The sequence below is a fragment of the Xenopus laevis genome, chromosome 3L (assembly GCF_017654675.1).
Source record: "Xenopus laevis strain J_2021 chromosome 3L, Xenopus_laevis_v10.1, whole genome shotgun sequence".
NCBI classification, from domain to species: domain Eukaryota; kingdom Metazoa; phylum Chordata; class Amphibia; order Anura; family Pipidae; genus Xenopus; species Xenopus laevis.
In genome coordinates, this window is record NC_054375.1 from 152,514,695 (window position 1) to 152,529,396 (window position 14,702).

The 14,702-nt window shown below is 40.4% G+C and overlaps 1 protein-coding gene and 1 long non-coding RNA gene across 2 annotated transcripts; both read right to left on the minus strand.

Moving 5' to 3' along the window:
- Positions 1-16: 16 nt before the first annotated feature.
- LOC121401654 (histidine N-acetyltransferase-like) lies at positions 17-1,965 on the minus strand (the record flags this gene model as incomplete). Its single annotated transcript, XM_041587334.1, has 1 exon — positions 17-1,965. A coding segment is annotated over one exon (567 nt), but the record flags the coding sequence as incomplete, so codon positions are not given.
- Positions 1,966-4,496: 2,531 nt separating this feature from the next.
- On the minus strand, positions 4,497-7,687 carry LOC121401655. The gene is made up of 3 exons (XR_005966419.1): positions 6,749-7,687; positions 6,312-6,424; positions 4,497-6,230 (listed from the first exon to the last, which is right to left on the minus strand). It is a non-coding gene; the product is annotated as an uncharacterized LOC121401655 (long non-coding RNA).
- Positions 7,688-14,702: the final 7,015 nt, after the last annotated feature.

Here is a 14,702-nt window from a genome sequence, read left to right on the forward strand (position 1 = left end):
CTCTTGGAACAGAGCCAGGCGCCATCATAATAGATCTGCAACTGCCAGTCACTTTCACTTCTCAAACATATAATCAAATATAATTTATATACATATAAAACTCAAAAGCCAGGAAGAGGCTGAAAATATCCTTTGAAATGGTTCTTTGTGATGTCACTGGTGTGACATGACTCATGCTGCTCATTTAGTGACAGGGGGGGAATTTGTGCAGTAACGAGTGACATTGAATTATTGCATTTGTTTATTCTTACTGCTGGTGGATGAAAATAACCTGATCACTGACTGGTTGCTGCGTGGAACTGCCCAGGTACAAATTTGCCCACTGATCAAATCCTTGAAGAATACAAGAAAAATATAACACAAGACACATTGGTATTTATTAACTAAAGCTGCTCAGTTTTACTCCAGCAACCAGTTTGTTAACCATAAAATATAAGGATTCAGATTTTAGTAGATCATACCTCAATTCTTTAATGGCTTCATTATTTGCATAGTAAAAACTTAATTTTATGATAGTTCAACTTTAAAGCACACTCTGTTAATGAAATGCTAGTTAGGTTTATTATTATAGCTATGATTAGCCGCAAAGCAAACTTAGGTGGCTGAAATGTGGGAGGCTGAAAAGTGTGATAGTTTCATTTCTGTACATCCTATAGATCCTCTCTAAACTCTAATTAAGAGTAAGCGATCTGGATTTGTCCTAGTCAGATGAGTTTTCTGTGGTCTTTTGTTGTGCTAGCTACACCTATGAGCCCATGAAGGTAAATTAGGATGAGATTTTGGGTAAATTTGTATTTGGTGTCCTAGATGTTCTTGGTAGCAGACTGAACAACCAATGTCTTTCTGTCAGGGGGCCTATCAGCTCCCAGCAGGAGAGTCAGGACCAAGGAGGAAGCCGGTGGAGAAGGGTGCACCGCCCGGGGCTCCGGGCCACGTTCCTGACGCTTTCAGCTCTATAACCCTGTTATTAGGTTAGAAGGCCACAAAGGTTGAAGCCCTCAGATGGGTTTGAACTGAAAAAGCCCAAAGTGGTGACACAATCATGAGATATGAGGTGAAAACTTTTGATGTCCTAGATAATTTTAGAATTATGTTAGAATAACCAATGTCTTTTAGATCTGCAACCCTGTTATTAGGTTGAGGGGTCTTGACCACAAAGGTTGAAGCTTTGAGATGGGTTTGAACTGGAAAAGCCCAAGAACCACTGGTCTATATTGTCTCTCTAGCAACTTTTGTAAAAGACCAAAAAAAGTGGTGATACAAATCCAGATGAAAAATAATTCTCGTTTTTTATTCACAATTCAATTACTTTAGTGAAATCAGTAATATGTGGGTTAGGCGAACAGTTTTAGTTGGAGCAAGGAATGCTTCCGTGCTGGTAAACTGAGACGGTAGTGTTTAGTGTCTTTTGAGATTCTGCTCTAGGACAATTTGCTCCTTCCATTGAGGAACTGGGGTTAGCCCTGGAGGAAGCAATTGCACTCCTTTTATCAGCTGCTGTAGGACATGAGTTTTTGCAGAGATAGGATCAGTTCCAAACAGATCAATGTCAAACCGGTACATACCATCTCCTAGAGGCACAGAGTAGGGTGGGGTGCCCAGGCTAAGGAACCCAGAGGAAGGGAAAATGGTACCACTGGTATCTCTGGATTTAGTGTTGCTCTCACAGTCACTTGTCTCTTCACAGTGTTCAGAATGGAACCAGACAACTCCCCTTTGTATCAATAACTCTAGGTTGGATTTGTGGGTAGAAAGAGGAAGCCAGCCTTGAATAAGAAGCCCCTTTGGAAGCAGCTCCTCTGCAGTATGGGAATTCTCAAACAAACTTAGAACCTCTTCAGGGGTAAGGGCATCAAGAGGTTTCCTTCCATATGCACTCTGCATGTGATGCTTCAGCAACTTGATTGCATGTTCTAGTTGGTCATGGGGCAGGATCACAGAGACCACCACCTTAAAGAATGTAAGTTAAAGAAGTAATCAAATACAAAAATATGAAAGAAGGCCAGCCAACAAAAAATTATTTATTTTGTTTCTACAGCAAAGTATCAGTACACACATGGACATGTATGTGAACAAAGCCTAAAGGGCTCCCTATCTATGATGAAGGCAAGCTCTTGTACCATGCTTATTCAATCAGTTATGGCAGTGATCTGCAAAAAGAGAACTTATTGCTAAAGGTGGCCATACACGGGCCGATAAAAGCTGCCGACAGACCAAGTCGGCAGCTTATTGGCCCGTGTATGGGGGCCCCCGACGGGCTTCCCCGATCGAGATCTGGCCGAAAGTCGGCCAGATCTCGATCGGATGGGGTTAAAAATCCCGTCGGATCGCGGCCGCATCTGTTCGTTGATGCGGTCCCGCGATCCGACCGCCCGTTTGGCGAACGCTAGGATCCGATCGTTGGGCCCTAGGGCCCACGATCGGATCAGCCCGATATTGCCCACCTCAAGGTGGGCATATCGGAGGGAGATCCGCTCGTTTGGCGACATCGCCAAACGAGCGGATCTATCCGTGTATGGCCACCTTAAGTCCTTCGGGCGAGGGATGGTTATGAGACAGGACAAAGCAAGGAAGTGCTGAATGGAAATTGAAAGTAATTGACTGCCCCACCTCTATGCCCACTTCTATGCATGGACGGGGCAGGTAATATTTGATTGACAGCTCAGTATTTAATTAAACACCTTTATAACAGGTATGGATGTTTTAATGAAGAAAATAATTTGTGTTTCATGTTTAATTTGCAAAGGACTTTCATTATGCAGCTTTTTATGTGTAGGTGACAGGTCCACTTTAAGGAGAACAATCAGAAACACAGAGGTTGATTCCTAACAGAACCTTACATTCTATTTGTTCAGATTTGTGTTGTTGTACCTTGCAGAACATCTCTGTTCTAATTTAATAGAAGACTAATGTTCACTCACCCCTGGCTGGAGTGTTGTCTTATGCTGAAAATTGACATGAAGAATTTGTATCATCCAGGCACAAGTTTCATATTGGGTTATATATGCGCATAACAGGAGATTATACACAAGGTCTCATACATTGAACATCAAACATGGCATGGCACCATCCTGGATTAGTGCTTCCCAAAACTGAATTAAAGGGGAAATTTACTCCCACACCACAGACCATGGCCCTAAATGGGAACCCCAGCATTGTAGGGCTTACAGATTAAGGGGGAGAATTTACTAATAAAGTAACAAAATAGTGATGTTCAAAAGAGAAACATAAGATCCCAATCATCAAGCTCCATCCCAATCTAAAGACATATTAGCACACTGCTTTCAGTTAAATATATTAATGATATATTAAATGGTTGTGCTTCCACAAATGTGTGGTTCCAAAAGTTCCAAATCGGTTCATCTTTGTCAAATGATAAAATGGAATCCACGAAGATAAAGCAGAACTGAGATCATGGAAAAGCTCATATACACATTGCTAACTATTAACTGCCATAGACTATGTAGACCAGGGATCCCCAACCTTTTTCACCCGTGAGCCACATTCAAATGTAAGAAGGGTTGGGGAGCAACACAAGCATGAAAATACTTCCTGAGGATGCCAATGAAGGGCTATGATTGACTATTTGGTAGACCCTATGGGGACGGGCAGCCTACAGAAAGCTCTATTTGGCAATACAACTGGTTTTTATGCAACCAAAAGGTTCCTACAAGTCTGGAATTCAAAAATAGACACCTGCTTTGAAACCACTGGGAGCAACATCCAAGGGGTTGGGGAGCAACATGTTGCTCACGAGCTACTGGTTGGGGATCACTGATGTAGACTCTCACCAGAAGCTTACACACTCCAACCAGATGTTCATGTCATGTTATGAAGTTACTAATGAAGAAAAGAGTTTGCCACCAGTGTATGTCACCCAACTTTTATATAATCATTTTGTACTTCTTGCCTGTGCTTCATCCTTATTCCACCTAGAGTATGTACAGTACAGAGTAAGACATTTGGTCACAAGAAGAACATTATGAGGGGTCTTCAAGTAAATACCTTAAAATTGATATTATTAAACACATGACCAAACTTTTTAAGACCCATCGACTAAATCATCAAGGGCCAATTGGACGCGGACAGCCTCGACACACCCATCATGTGGGATGGAGGTGTATAGACTCTCCACTTCGAGGGTCATTAAGATGGCATCATCAGGAACAATACCTATTTCACATATTTTCTACAAAAAAACTCTCCTGTATCTTTTATATAAAACCTGTTTTTTTCCCATTATTTTATCCACAAAAATAGAAAAATATTGAAGTATAGAATACACACAAGAAACGATGAGATGCCCTGGAGGGTGTTTAAACCTCTTATCTTAGGCAATATATAAAATATTGATTAATTGGGTTCTCTTTTTCCAAAAAACTAGCCAAGGCCCCATCAATAATTTCCTGAACTTACAGAGTCTTTCAACAGCAGAGATATTTGTCTCTTTATTTTTGGGAGAGGACTTGTGGCTATCCATGATATGCTAAATGTACAATATTATCCTTCAATAAATCTTGTAAAACAATCTGCTTCTTAAAGGATAAGCATGCAGGGCTGGACTTGTCTGAATGAAACCTGATTTGCTTTGAGATTTTAAAAAATTAACATCTTATTGGTTCCACTTTTTATGACCATTTCTCATTTATTTTTTAAGCAAGTTGATAAATCACGACAGGCGTACAATTGGAGGAAAACATTTCTAGATAGATAACTTGCTTGAATGCACTTTCACTTTACTTTTATCTGTGTCTCAGTGGGTTTTTGGTGGCACTATTTACATTTTTTTTTATTTTTTTTCTAATAATAAATTGAGCAAAATTGTGGTAAAAATGGCTGATTATTGATATTTCACAAAGGCAAAAAGACAAATTTATTCACTCAATTGATAGGAAAGCCATTGAAATTCTTTTTTTTTTTTATTAATATAGAATAATGAATAAGGAAAAGTTGGAAACCTAATTGACACCAGAACAAAGTCAGCAGTTCTCTAATCCCAATTCAGCATCAAAATATAAATTGCATCTTATCTTTGTGTTTTATTCTCTTTATTCCTCTTCTCTTTTGAGTTCCTTATTGAAAAAAACAGCCATTTGTTGGCAACAGGGCAACACTCAATTCCACTTGTCACCACTTGTGTCTGCTGTCGGCAATGTTTCCTATTCTTTTTCATGGGTGATGAAGGGCATTATGACTGATGCAGTTTTCCCTAACAGCACCAAGTGCTATGGGTGGCATGGGTCAATCCATTTTGTTAGGGTGTGGACTATTTCTAGATGTCAAGCATTGTTGGGTTACCTAATTGCTAGGGGCCTAAATGAGGCACACAACATGCTTTAACATGCTTTTGTTTGGGTTTTTTCTTTTGCAATGTCTCTTTTTCTCCATCCTTCTGACCCTTACCCATCTCCTAGCTTGCTTATCATTTAGATTTGTTATCTAGCATGAGGTGCAGAATTCAGTCATTCACCAAGGAGAAGCCCTCTGTGTATGAACACTTTATCTTCTGGTGACCCAAATTTAGTTTGGGAGTCAGCTCAAGAAATGGTTTAGAATCAATAATAACGCACCTCATATGAATTACAGAACAGTTTATCTGCAATCATGGAGACCCAATCACAACAGCTAGAAGCCTTTAACAAAAGTTCTCCACATTGTTCACAGTACCCCTAATATACAATATGTCATCAGCAATGGCACCAAAAAGACATGCCTAGTTTTACTGTGCATTTCTGTCATAGATTGAGGGCCCATACCTCTGAGGAAAAAAATAGGTATTTGATTGTGTTCTACTGGGGCTCTCCAGCTCATTGGTAGACATGTAAAAAGACAATGGGGAAAAAAGAGCAAAAAATATATAGTGGGGTATTGAAACACTAATGCAGACACCTGTGATCACACTGAGCTAAATGAAGGATTTTAAAGGATAGAAATCAATACAAAGGCTGACAGCAACCAACCACGCACAGTTGTAAAGTAATCAGATAATTAGACAGCAGATAATCCCTTAGAATGCAACAGCTGAGACTTGCTCAACAAAGAGGGTGGAAGGTTTTCGTCTACTGTTTCACATATGTTGGTGACCTCAGGGTGATCAGTGTGCAGGGTGTCAAAACAAAACTTCAGGATTCTCCTTGCAAACCCACGGCCCCTCATCCACGGGGCAACACGAAGACCTTGCAACACAACTGTAACACCCCCATCCGCCAACAAGAAGGAAGCGAAGTGACCTATGGAAGCAGAGAGAATATGCATTATTAGCACTGGGATTCTGAATATGATGCTGGCATAAAAATCATTGTCATACTCACCCAAGAGGCAATGCTTCAGGAAAAATGTTTATTCAAATAAGTGCCAAATTTAAAAGCTCAGCCTCAATTTTAGGTCCAGATTCATCTAAGCCCGCAACAGTCCTGGATGGTCCCTATAAAGATATTATTATTATTATTATTATTATTATTATTATTATTATTATTATTATTATTATTATTATTATTATTATTATTATTATTATAATAATAATAATAATAATGAGAAACAAATTAATGCAGACTAATATAAATCAGGGCAGCACCAGCCTTTAGCAAAGTCTAAACTGTCTACCTGGAGTGCCTAAAACCACAACTTGAAAATATTTGTGCAAAATGGTAAAACACACTTAAATCTACTATTTCTACACTGAGTAATTCTGTTGCTTCCATTCTTACTCTGCTATGGTTGCTTGAGATTCCTGAGTTCCCCAACTCACCACTGGCTACAAACATCCTCCGCTGAGGCTCTGCCAACAACTCATGGTACCTGAATGGCAGATAATCCACTCCATCATGTGTTCCACCTAAAATAGACATAATCTCATTGTAGTCACTGGCAGTGGCAGGGAGAAACTGTAAATCCAGAAGATAGAAGTCACACATGGTCATAACACTGTGTCCACTAATTCAAATGAAGAGATACTCATCATTTATCCTGCATAAAAGGAACATAGCCAGCAATAAATCTGTCACTTCCTAGTTACACAATTCCCAAGGCAAACAAAGTACAAGCAAAATCAAATACAGGCAGTGGTGGAGTTACAAACATCAAACATACAATTTGTACTTACAAATGGAGGCTATTACAGTAATATACTGTGGTTTGCTTGGCATTTATTAGCATTTACCCTACTGTGGAGCTCCCTAACCCTCTCTTGCTGCCATGTATCTTCACTCAAAATGCATAGAAAGGTAAAATAAATACAAGTCTCACTGACCAGGTAGGGACTAAGATGAAAGTTGACAGATTAAGCAAAAGTTCAACTTAATAATAAGGGGAAAACTGTAACATAGTCACAGTTCAGGCAAAGGTTGGGGCAGTCCCAAACAGGAGTCATTAAACTCAAATTCGAGACAATAAAAGTGCACCCCGGAACTGTTTAAGAAATATAGTCCAGGTTTTAAACTGGGTCTTACAGGTGTCAACTTTTCATTCCAATCATAGTGCACACTTACAGTAATTCCTTTCCAAGGGGTTGGAGGAGAGGACAGCAAGGTCTCTGTGGAACTCTTCTACCAAATAAAGGGCATGGACATCATCAATGCCTTGTCAATGCCTTGTCCCTCCAGTCGCTTAGCCTTCGTGAAAAAGCCCTGTCCTGGTTCTCTTCTTACATCACCAATCATTCCTTCAGTGTCTCCTACAATGGAGTATCATCTTCTCCCCTACCTCTTTCTGTTGGAGTTCCTCAAGGCTCTGTCCTGGGACCATTACTATTCTCCCTCTATACTTCCTCCCTCGGCAAATTAATAAATTTGTATGGTTTCCACTACCACCTCTATGCTGACGATACTCAGATCTATCTCTCATCTCCTGATCTCAACCCAGAACTCCTAACTCGCGTCTCCTCCTGCCTGTCCGCTATCTCTACCTGGATGTCCCAACGCTACCTTATATTAAACCTCTCTAAAACTGAAATGGTTCTCTTTCCTCCAACTAACACCAGTAACATCCCAGAAGTATCCATCATAGTTAACAATTCCACTATCACCCCCTCTCCCCAGGCCCGGTGCCTTGGGGTTATCCCAGATTCTGCCCTGTCATTCACTCCTCATATCCAGTCACTTATTAAATCATGTCACTTCCACCTAAGGAACATATCCAAAATACGATCATTTATCACCCAAGACGCTGCCAAAATTCTTATTCACTCTCTCATCATATCACATCTAGACTACTGTAACTCTCTTTTAATTGGCCTCCCCCTCCAGAGACTGTCACCTCTCCAGTCCATAATGAACACTGCTGCGAGGCTCATACACCTCAGCAACCGCTCCCCCTCTGCCTCGCCATTCGGTCAATCTCTGCACTGGCTTCCGTTACCTTTCAGAATCAAATTCAAATTAATGACACTGACTTTCAAAGCACTTCATAACTCTGCCCCACCCTACATCTCTGAACTCATCTCTATATACTCACGCAACCGCTTACTATGCTCCTCTACTGACCTGCTCCTCAACTCTTCCCTCATTACCTCCTCACATGCTCGCATTCAAGACTTTGCAAGGGCTGCACCCCTCCTCTGGAACTCCCACGGTCTGTCCGACTTTCTCCCAACCTTTCTGCTTTCAAGAAATCTCTGAAAACGCACTTCTTTCGAGAAGCCTACCCTCACTCTGCTTAACTACCAAACGCAACACTACATACAGTACCACATTTCTCACCCACTTACTTCGATCTTGCCCACTCCCACACCTTGTGTATTACTCCCTTCCCTTTAGAGTGTATGCCTATGCATAGGGCCTTCCTCACCTTTTTGTACCTGTATTGATTGTGATGTTTGTTACTCCATATGTTCTATGTATATAATTCATGTGATTTAGTTGTATAATCACATTTACTTTACAGTGCTACGCAATATGTTGGCGCTATAAAAATACATGTTAATAATAAATAATAATAATAATAGTATTTTACCAGGAGTCTTCTTCAGGACAAACCCCTTCCAGTTGATGAGACACTACAAAGAAAATCTGTAAAAGTCTTGAAGCAACCATCCTCTCATGATAGGGTGGGTGGTTGCTGCTCAGAGAAGTTATGGTTAGCTATCATTGGACTGAAAACAGACAAATGGAAAGCATTAGAGATGTCTATGGGGTATATTTATCAAAGAGTGAAGTTAATAGTGAATTTCCGCCACTAGAGTGAAATTCCGCCACTCTCCATTCATTTCTATGGGATTTTTATAGACGAATTTATCAAAGGGTGAACTTTCACTTTCACTCATTGATAAATACACCTTTCAAAATCCCATAGAAATGAATTGAGTGGCGGAATTTCACTCTAGTGGCGGAACTTCACTCTTTGATAAATTTACCCCATTGTTACTAGGGAGTTTTAAGAATGGTTTTAAGAGACCACACAGAAAACAAAGAGGGGCTTTAGATGAGACATAGGAAAAACAGCAAAATTAGCCTTTGTATCTACATTAAACCTTGTAAAATGTTATTCCAACAATGACCTACCCATCCAAGCAATGAGCAAGAGTGTTTTTCAATTGACCCTCTAATTCCTCGTTCCTCAAACGTCTTATTGAGATGGCATGTCATGATGACTAGCTACATGAAGACTGTCCGTGAGATAAATGAAAAGAAGGTCAATAAAAATGACCAAACTGGAACCCCAATTTGCATATTCAAATTCCAGATGAATTAAAAAATTGCATCAATTATGAACTAAAAATTGTTCCATTTGGAGCACATGGCTTTAAGGTTTTGGCTTAGGTTCAGCTGCATCTTTAGGGTTTTGTTAAACCTGCTAAAAGGGCTGAGATTCAGACTTTGTTTTCTCGGTAGTCCTCAATATCTCAGGCTACTTTCTCCAAAATATAGCCTAGAGACAAACTGGAAATCTACTTAATGTGATTCTCAACCTTATGCTTAGACTCTTCTACCATGTCCAACATGAGCCTTCAGGGGACACCATGGGGCTAGCATTTCATTCTAGCAGGAAACCAGGGGAGATTAATTATAAAGCTAGATTTATTATTAATATTATTATAATTATTATGTTTTTGTACTTTATTTATTCAGATCCTTTTCTTTTAATGGTTCGTTCTGGCCTTTAAGCAAAAGCCTGTTTGCTAGGATCTCTGAATGTAGAAATCAGATACAAAAAAAATGATATCTCAACAACATATGTTGGTTGAGCCACCAAATTCTGTTCTCACAATGCAACCGTTTCAGGGTTAATGCCTATATTGAGTATCTCCATAAAAAATGCTGGTTATTCATGTGCAAACAGCAACTCACTAATACTCCTCTCATTGGTAAATATTAAGCTAAATCTCAAATAAACAGGTGACCATATATCACAGGCGCATATTTACATGACTTACAGGTTTACTGCATTTCTTCATTTCATTTCATCCTGGCTCCTATGCAAAAGCTGTGCCTGAGGCAAGGTCCTCGCCTTACCCCAAGGCAGAAACACTAATGACTTTGGTAACAGTGAATGGGTCAGTCAATTTATTAGAAGTGCATGAGAATGTAACAGAACTATATAAGTGAGAAATGTGTTAAATGAAGAACCATAATATTTGGGATGAGGAGTAAAAGGGATAGAGGAATAATCTTAGCAATTGTATTGTGTGTGTATTGTATTGTGAGCAGTTTTGTAGAGAGATAAAGTATTGGGAATGTAATAGCCAAGGAATTATTACAGTCATAAATCAGATGCTATGGATCCAGAGGGTGGGCATATAATCCCCACTGACTGGTCATGGAATGGTGGCAGTTTATAGGCACACTTAATCCCTCTGTGTTCTGTAAAGATATGTCGATTTTAAGATAATAGTAGCCTTGGATATTATGTTTGATCATCTGAGCCCCTCTTAAAGGAGTTAAAGGAGAAAAAAACGCAAAAACCCTCCCCCCTCCCGTGTGTTGCCCACGCTCCCTCCTCCCCCCCCTGGCCTACCTTTCCTGCTGGGCAAATGCCCCTAACTTATAACTTACCCTTCTGCGCAGGTCCAGTCTACGGAGTTCACCGACGCCATCTTCTTCCAAGTGATCTTCTTCCTGCTTTGACCGGAGCATGTGCAGTAGGAGCATTTCGCCGGTACGATCTACTGCGCATGCGCCATAAGTCACGAAGTGAAATCAGAAAACTTCATGACTTTTGGCTCATGCGCAGTAGATCCGTACCAGCGAAATGCTCCTACTGCGCATGCGCCAAAACGCCGGTCAAAGCAGGAAGAAGATCGCGTGGAAGAAGATGGTGCCTGTGAACTCCGTGGACTGGACCTGCGCAGAGGGGTAAGTAACAAGTTAGGGGCATTTGCCCAGCGGGACAGGTAGGCCAGGGGGGAGGAGGGAGGTTGGGCAACACACGGAAGGGGGGGAGGGTTTTTGCGCCGACTGGGTTTCCTTCTCCTTTAATAGAATTTGCCCTCACGTGACATTCCCCAACCTCATTGTCTTCACCGTGAGGAACGCCCTATGCTGCTTCAAATGAAAGTTCTGTTCCTCTAGTCTAAAGATGTGGCCTTTAATGTGGTGATACGTTTTATGGGAAAAAATATCTCCCACCATCTGCCTATAATGTCCTCTAATGTAAAGAGTAATTATGTGTCCTCACAAGTGTCTTTTCTCTAGAGCAGGGGTCCCCAACCTTTTTTACCCTAAAACCACATTCAAATGTTAAAAGAGTTGGGGAGCAACACAAGCATGAAAAAGTCCTTTGGGGTGCCAAATAAGTGCTGTTATTGGCCATTTGGTAACCCCGATGTGGACTGACAGCCTACAAGAGGCTCTACTTGGCACTATACTTTTTCTATACGATTTTATGCAAATAAAACTTTCTTTCAAGCTTGGAATTTGAAACTAAGCACCTGCTTTGAGGACCCTGAGAGCAATATCCAAGGGGTTGGAGAGCAACATGTTACTCACAAGGTACTGGTTGGGGATCACTGCTCTAGAGGAAACAACCCCAACTATGAGTCTATCCTTATATTTTCAATCCTCCATCCCTTTTCCAGTTTAGTCGCTCAGCTCTGCACTCTGTCCAGCTCATTAATATCCTTATTATACAGCTTGGTATCTACAAAATCCCCACATTCTTCTCAAATATGCATACCCTCAATACACTGTCATTTAGTGTATAGCTAGCATTTATGTTGTTTCTATCTTGCATTCATCAACATTGAACCTCATTCTCCAGTTTGCTGCCCAGTTTTCCAACTTAGACAAATCACTGTGCAAAGTGGCTGCATCCTGCATGGAACCTATAGTTCTGCACAATTTAGTATCATCTGCAAAAATAGAAACAGTACTTTCAATGGCCACCTCCAGGTCATTAATAAACAAGTTGAAAAGCAAGGGACCTAGTACAGAGCCCTGTGGTACTCCACTAACAACACTGGTCCACTCTGTGTAATTAATCTTTCAGCCAGTTCTCTATCCAAATACAAATATTCTGTTCCAGTTCTCTATTCCTTAATTTAACCAGTAACTTTCTGTGTGGTACTGTATCCAATGCTTTAGCAAAGTCTGAGCAGATCACATCCACTGCCATCCCAGAGTCTAGGTTACTGTTCACCTCCTCATAGAAGGCAATTAAAATAGTCTGGCAAGATCTATTACACATGAAACATGCCAGCACAACTCAATGTATTGAGGTATATTATCCCTTATTACCCCTTCTGTGTTTAATCCTGTGAAAAGCATTTCCCAATTAATATTCTGGCAAAGTTTGTATATCTAAAATTAAGTGTTTTAGTTACTCCCTTATAGAGTAGCCTCTGCAACATAATCTCAAAAGAGACCATGTTATGATCACTATTCCCAAAATGCTATAGGTTAATTCTGTACAATTACCAAAAGAGAATCATTCCTAGAAGGTTCTTGAACAAACTGAAATAAAAATGTGTCATTTAACATATTTGCAAACCTGCCATCTTTTTCTAACTTGGCAACCCCATTACCTTAGTCAATGTCTGGATAATTAAAGTCAACCATAGTAATAATGTGACCTAGTTGTGAAGTCTCTTCCATTTGGGATTCAGTGTCTTTGCTTATTCTGGACAGTTTGTAGAATACACCATTGAAAGTTTCTCACCCTCCCCAGTGCTATTCTTGCCCTTTTCTTTAGTAAATGTCTTATATTGGCTTCACATAAAGACAAACTCCTCGCTACCCTTTTTTAATTTCTCTGTCCATCCTAAAAAATGTGAACCAAGTCTCTGCGATACCAATTAAATCATCATTTTGTGTATATGCAATTATCTCCAGCCTTCTCATTTTACCTGTCAAGCTTTGTCCATTAACTGCTTTTCCCTCTGATATTTATATTTTGCAATAGAGACCATTAGATAGTTAGGAAATTAATAACTTCGTCATACCTGTTGATGGTACTGTTAGTACTTTTAAGAGCCCTGTTTGTTTGGAATGATTAAGGTGACCTCTGGTCCAATTAAAGCAATGTGCTTAACCTCACAGAGATGTCACTGATCATGCTAGGTGCTTGTATGGTATGATAATACAGTGATTAAGCTGGATATCAGGTCAGCTGAACCCTTTAAGAAAACTACACAATTATTAAATGTGCAAAACAGTCAAATATTATAGTGTAGGAGCATAATGGTTTTGTAATACGTTACTTTAAATAGCACTCTGAAGGTGTAATCCAGCCAAGGGCTGGGCCTGTTTCTGGTTGAGAGTGGAGAAGTTGCCCTTTCCAAGTATGTTTCCCTGGCAATTGTGTAGTTGGCCCGAGGTATCTGGTTTCCCTAGTCTAGGGAGTCACCAGGTGCTCTGCCTGTTTGGACTTCCACTTCAGGAGAGGGTTGGATGCTGCTGGAATACCTGAGACAGGAGGCCACAGTAACAGACTACATTGGTGAAAGACTGAAGAATTACATTGGTTAGTTAAGCCTAAGGTAGTCAAAGTCTTAGAAAAGTTGGGTATGGAGGGAACCCATGAATAAGGACCAGTTCATTTTAGTATATCCCAGGGGTGTAAGACAGTCAGGATTACTGAACCAGAGCAGTTCTGTGCTCCACCAAAATGCAGTGGGGATTCAGATTTTTAGAGGATAGGGACTCCAGTGTGGTAGGGCTCAAGGTAGTGTGTATTCCCTTGGAGCACCACCAGATCCAGTATATTAGGACTGATTACTATGGTGAGATTAACCATAAATATGCCGTATCGTGTCTTGCATAAACTATTGTCTCATCTGTTACTATACCAATGAAGTACCATGTTTAATAAACATTAAATTCATGGATTAGTTCCAATGACACCCTTTATCTGTAATGTCACAGCACCTAAGGTTTTTGTTCAACAGCTACATTTGAGTAGAAACCAAGACCTGGGAGATGGTGAGACTATAAAGCAGAGTTCAGGTGTACTTCTCACTCTATTCCTGGATATATTCATTGTAGGCCTGCAAAAGTCTATTGAGAAGGCCTTGTTTGTGTGGGAAAGGCCATGACTAAGACCTGTGCCACGTGGTCGGTATTTTACTAGCTTGGTGTCGGGATCAGCCTGGGATTCAAACTCCTTGAATTTCTGTTGTGCTGTTCTGGACACTTGCAGCATTTACCTCATGAGCCACTGGGGACTCGTGGGGCTGATCCTGAACTCTTGTGTTTGATGCTTCTGTTTATTTGCCTGTTCACAGTATTTTTCCACCCACCTCCTTTACCCTCATGTGTCTCCCATTCCTAATC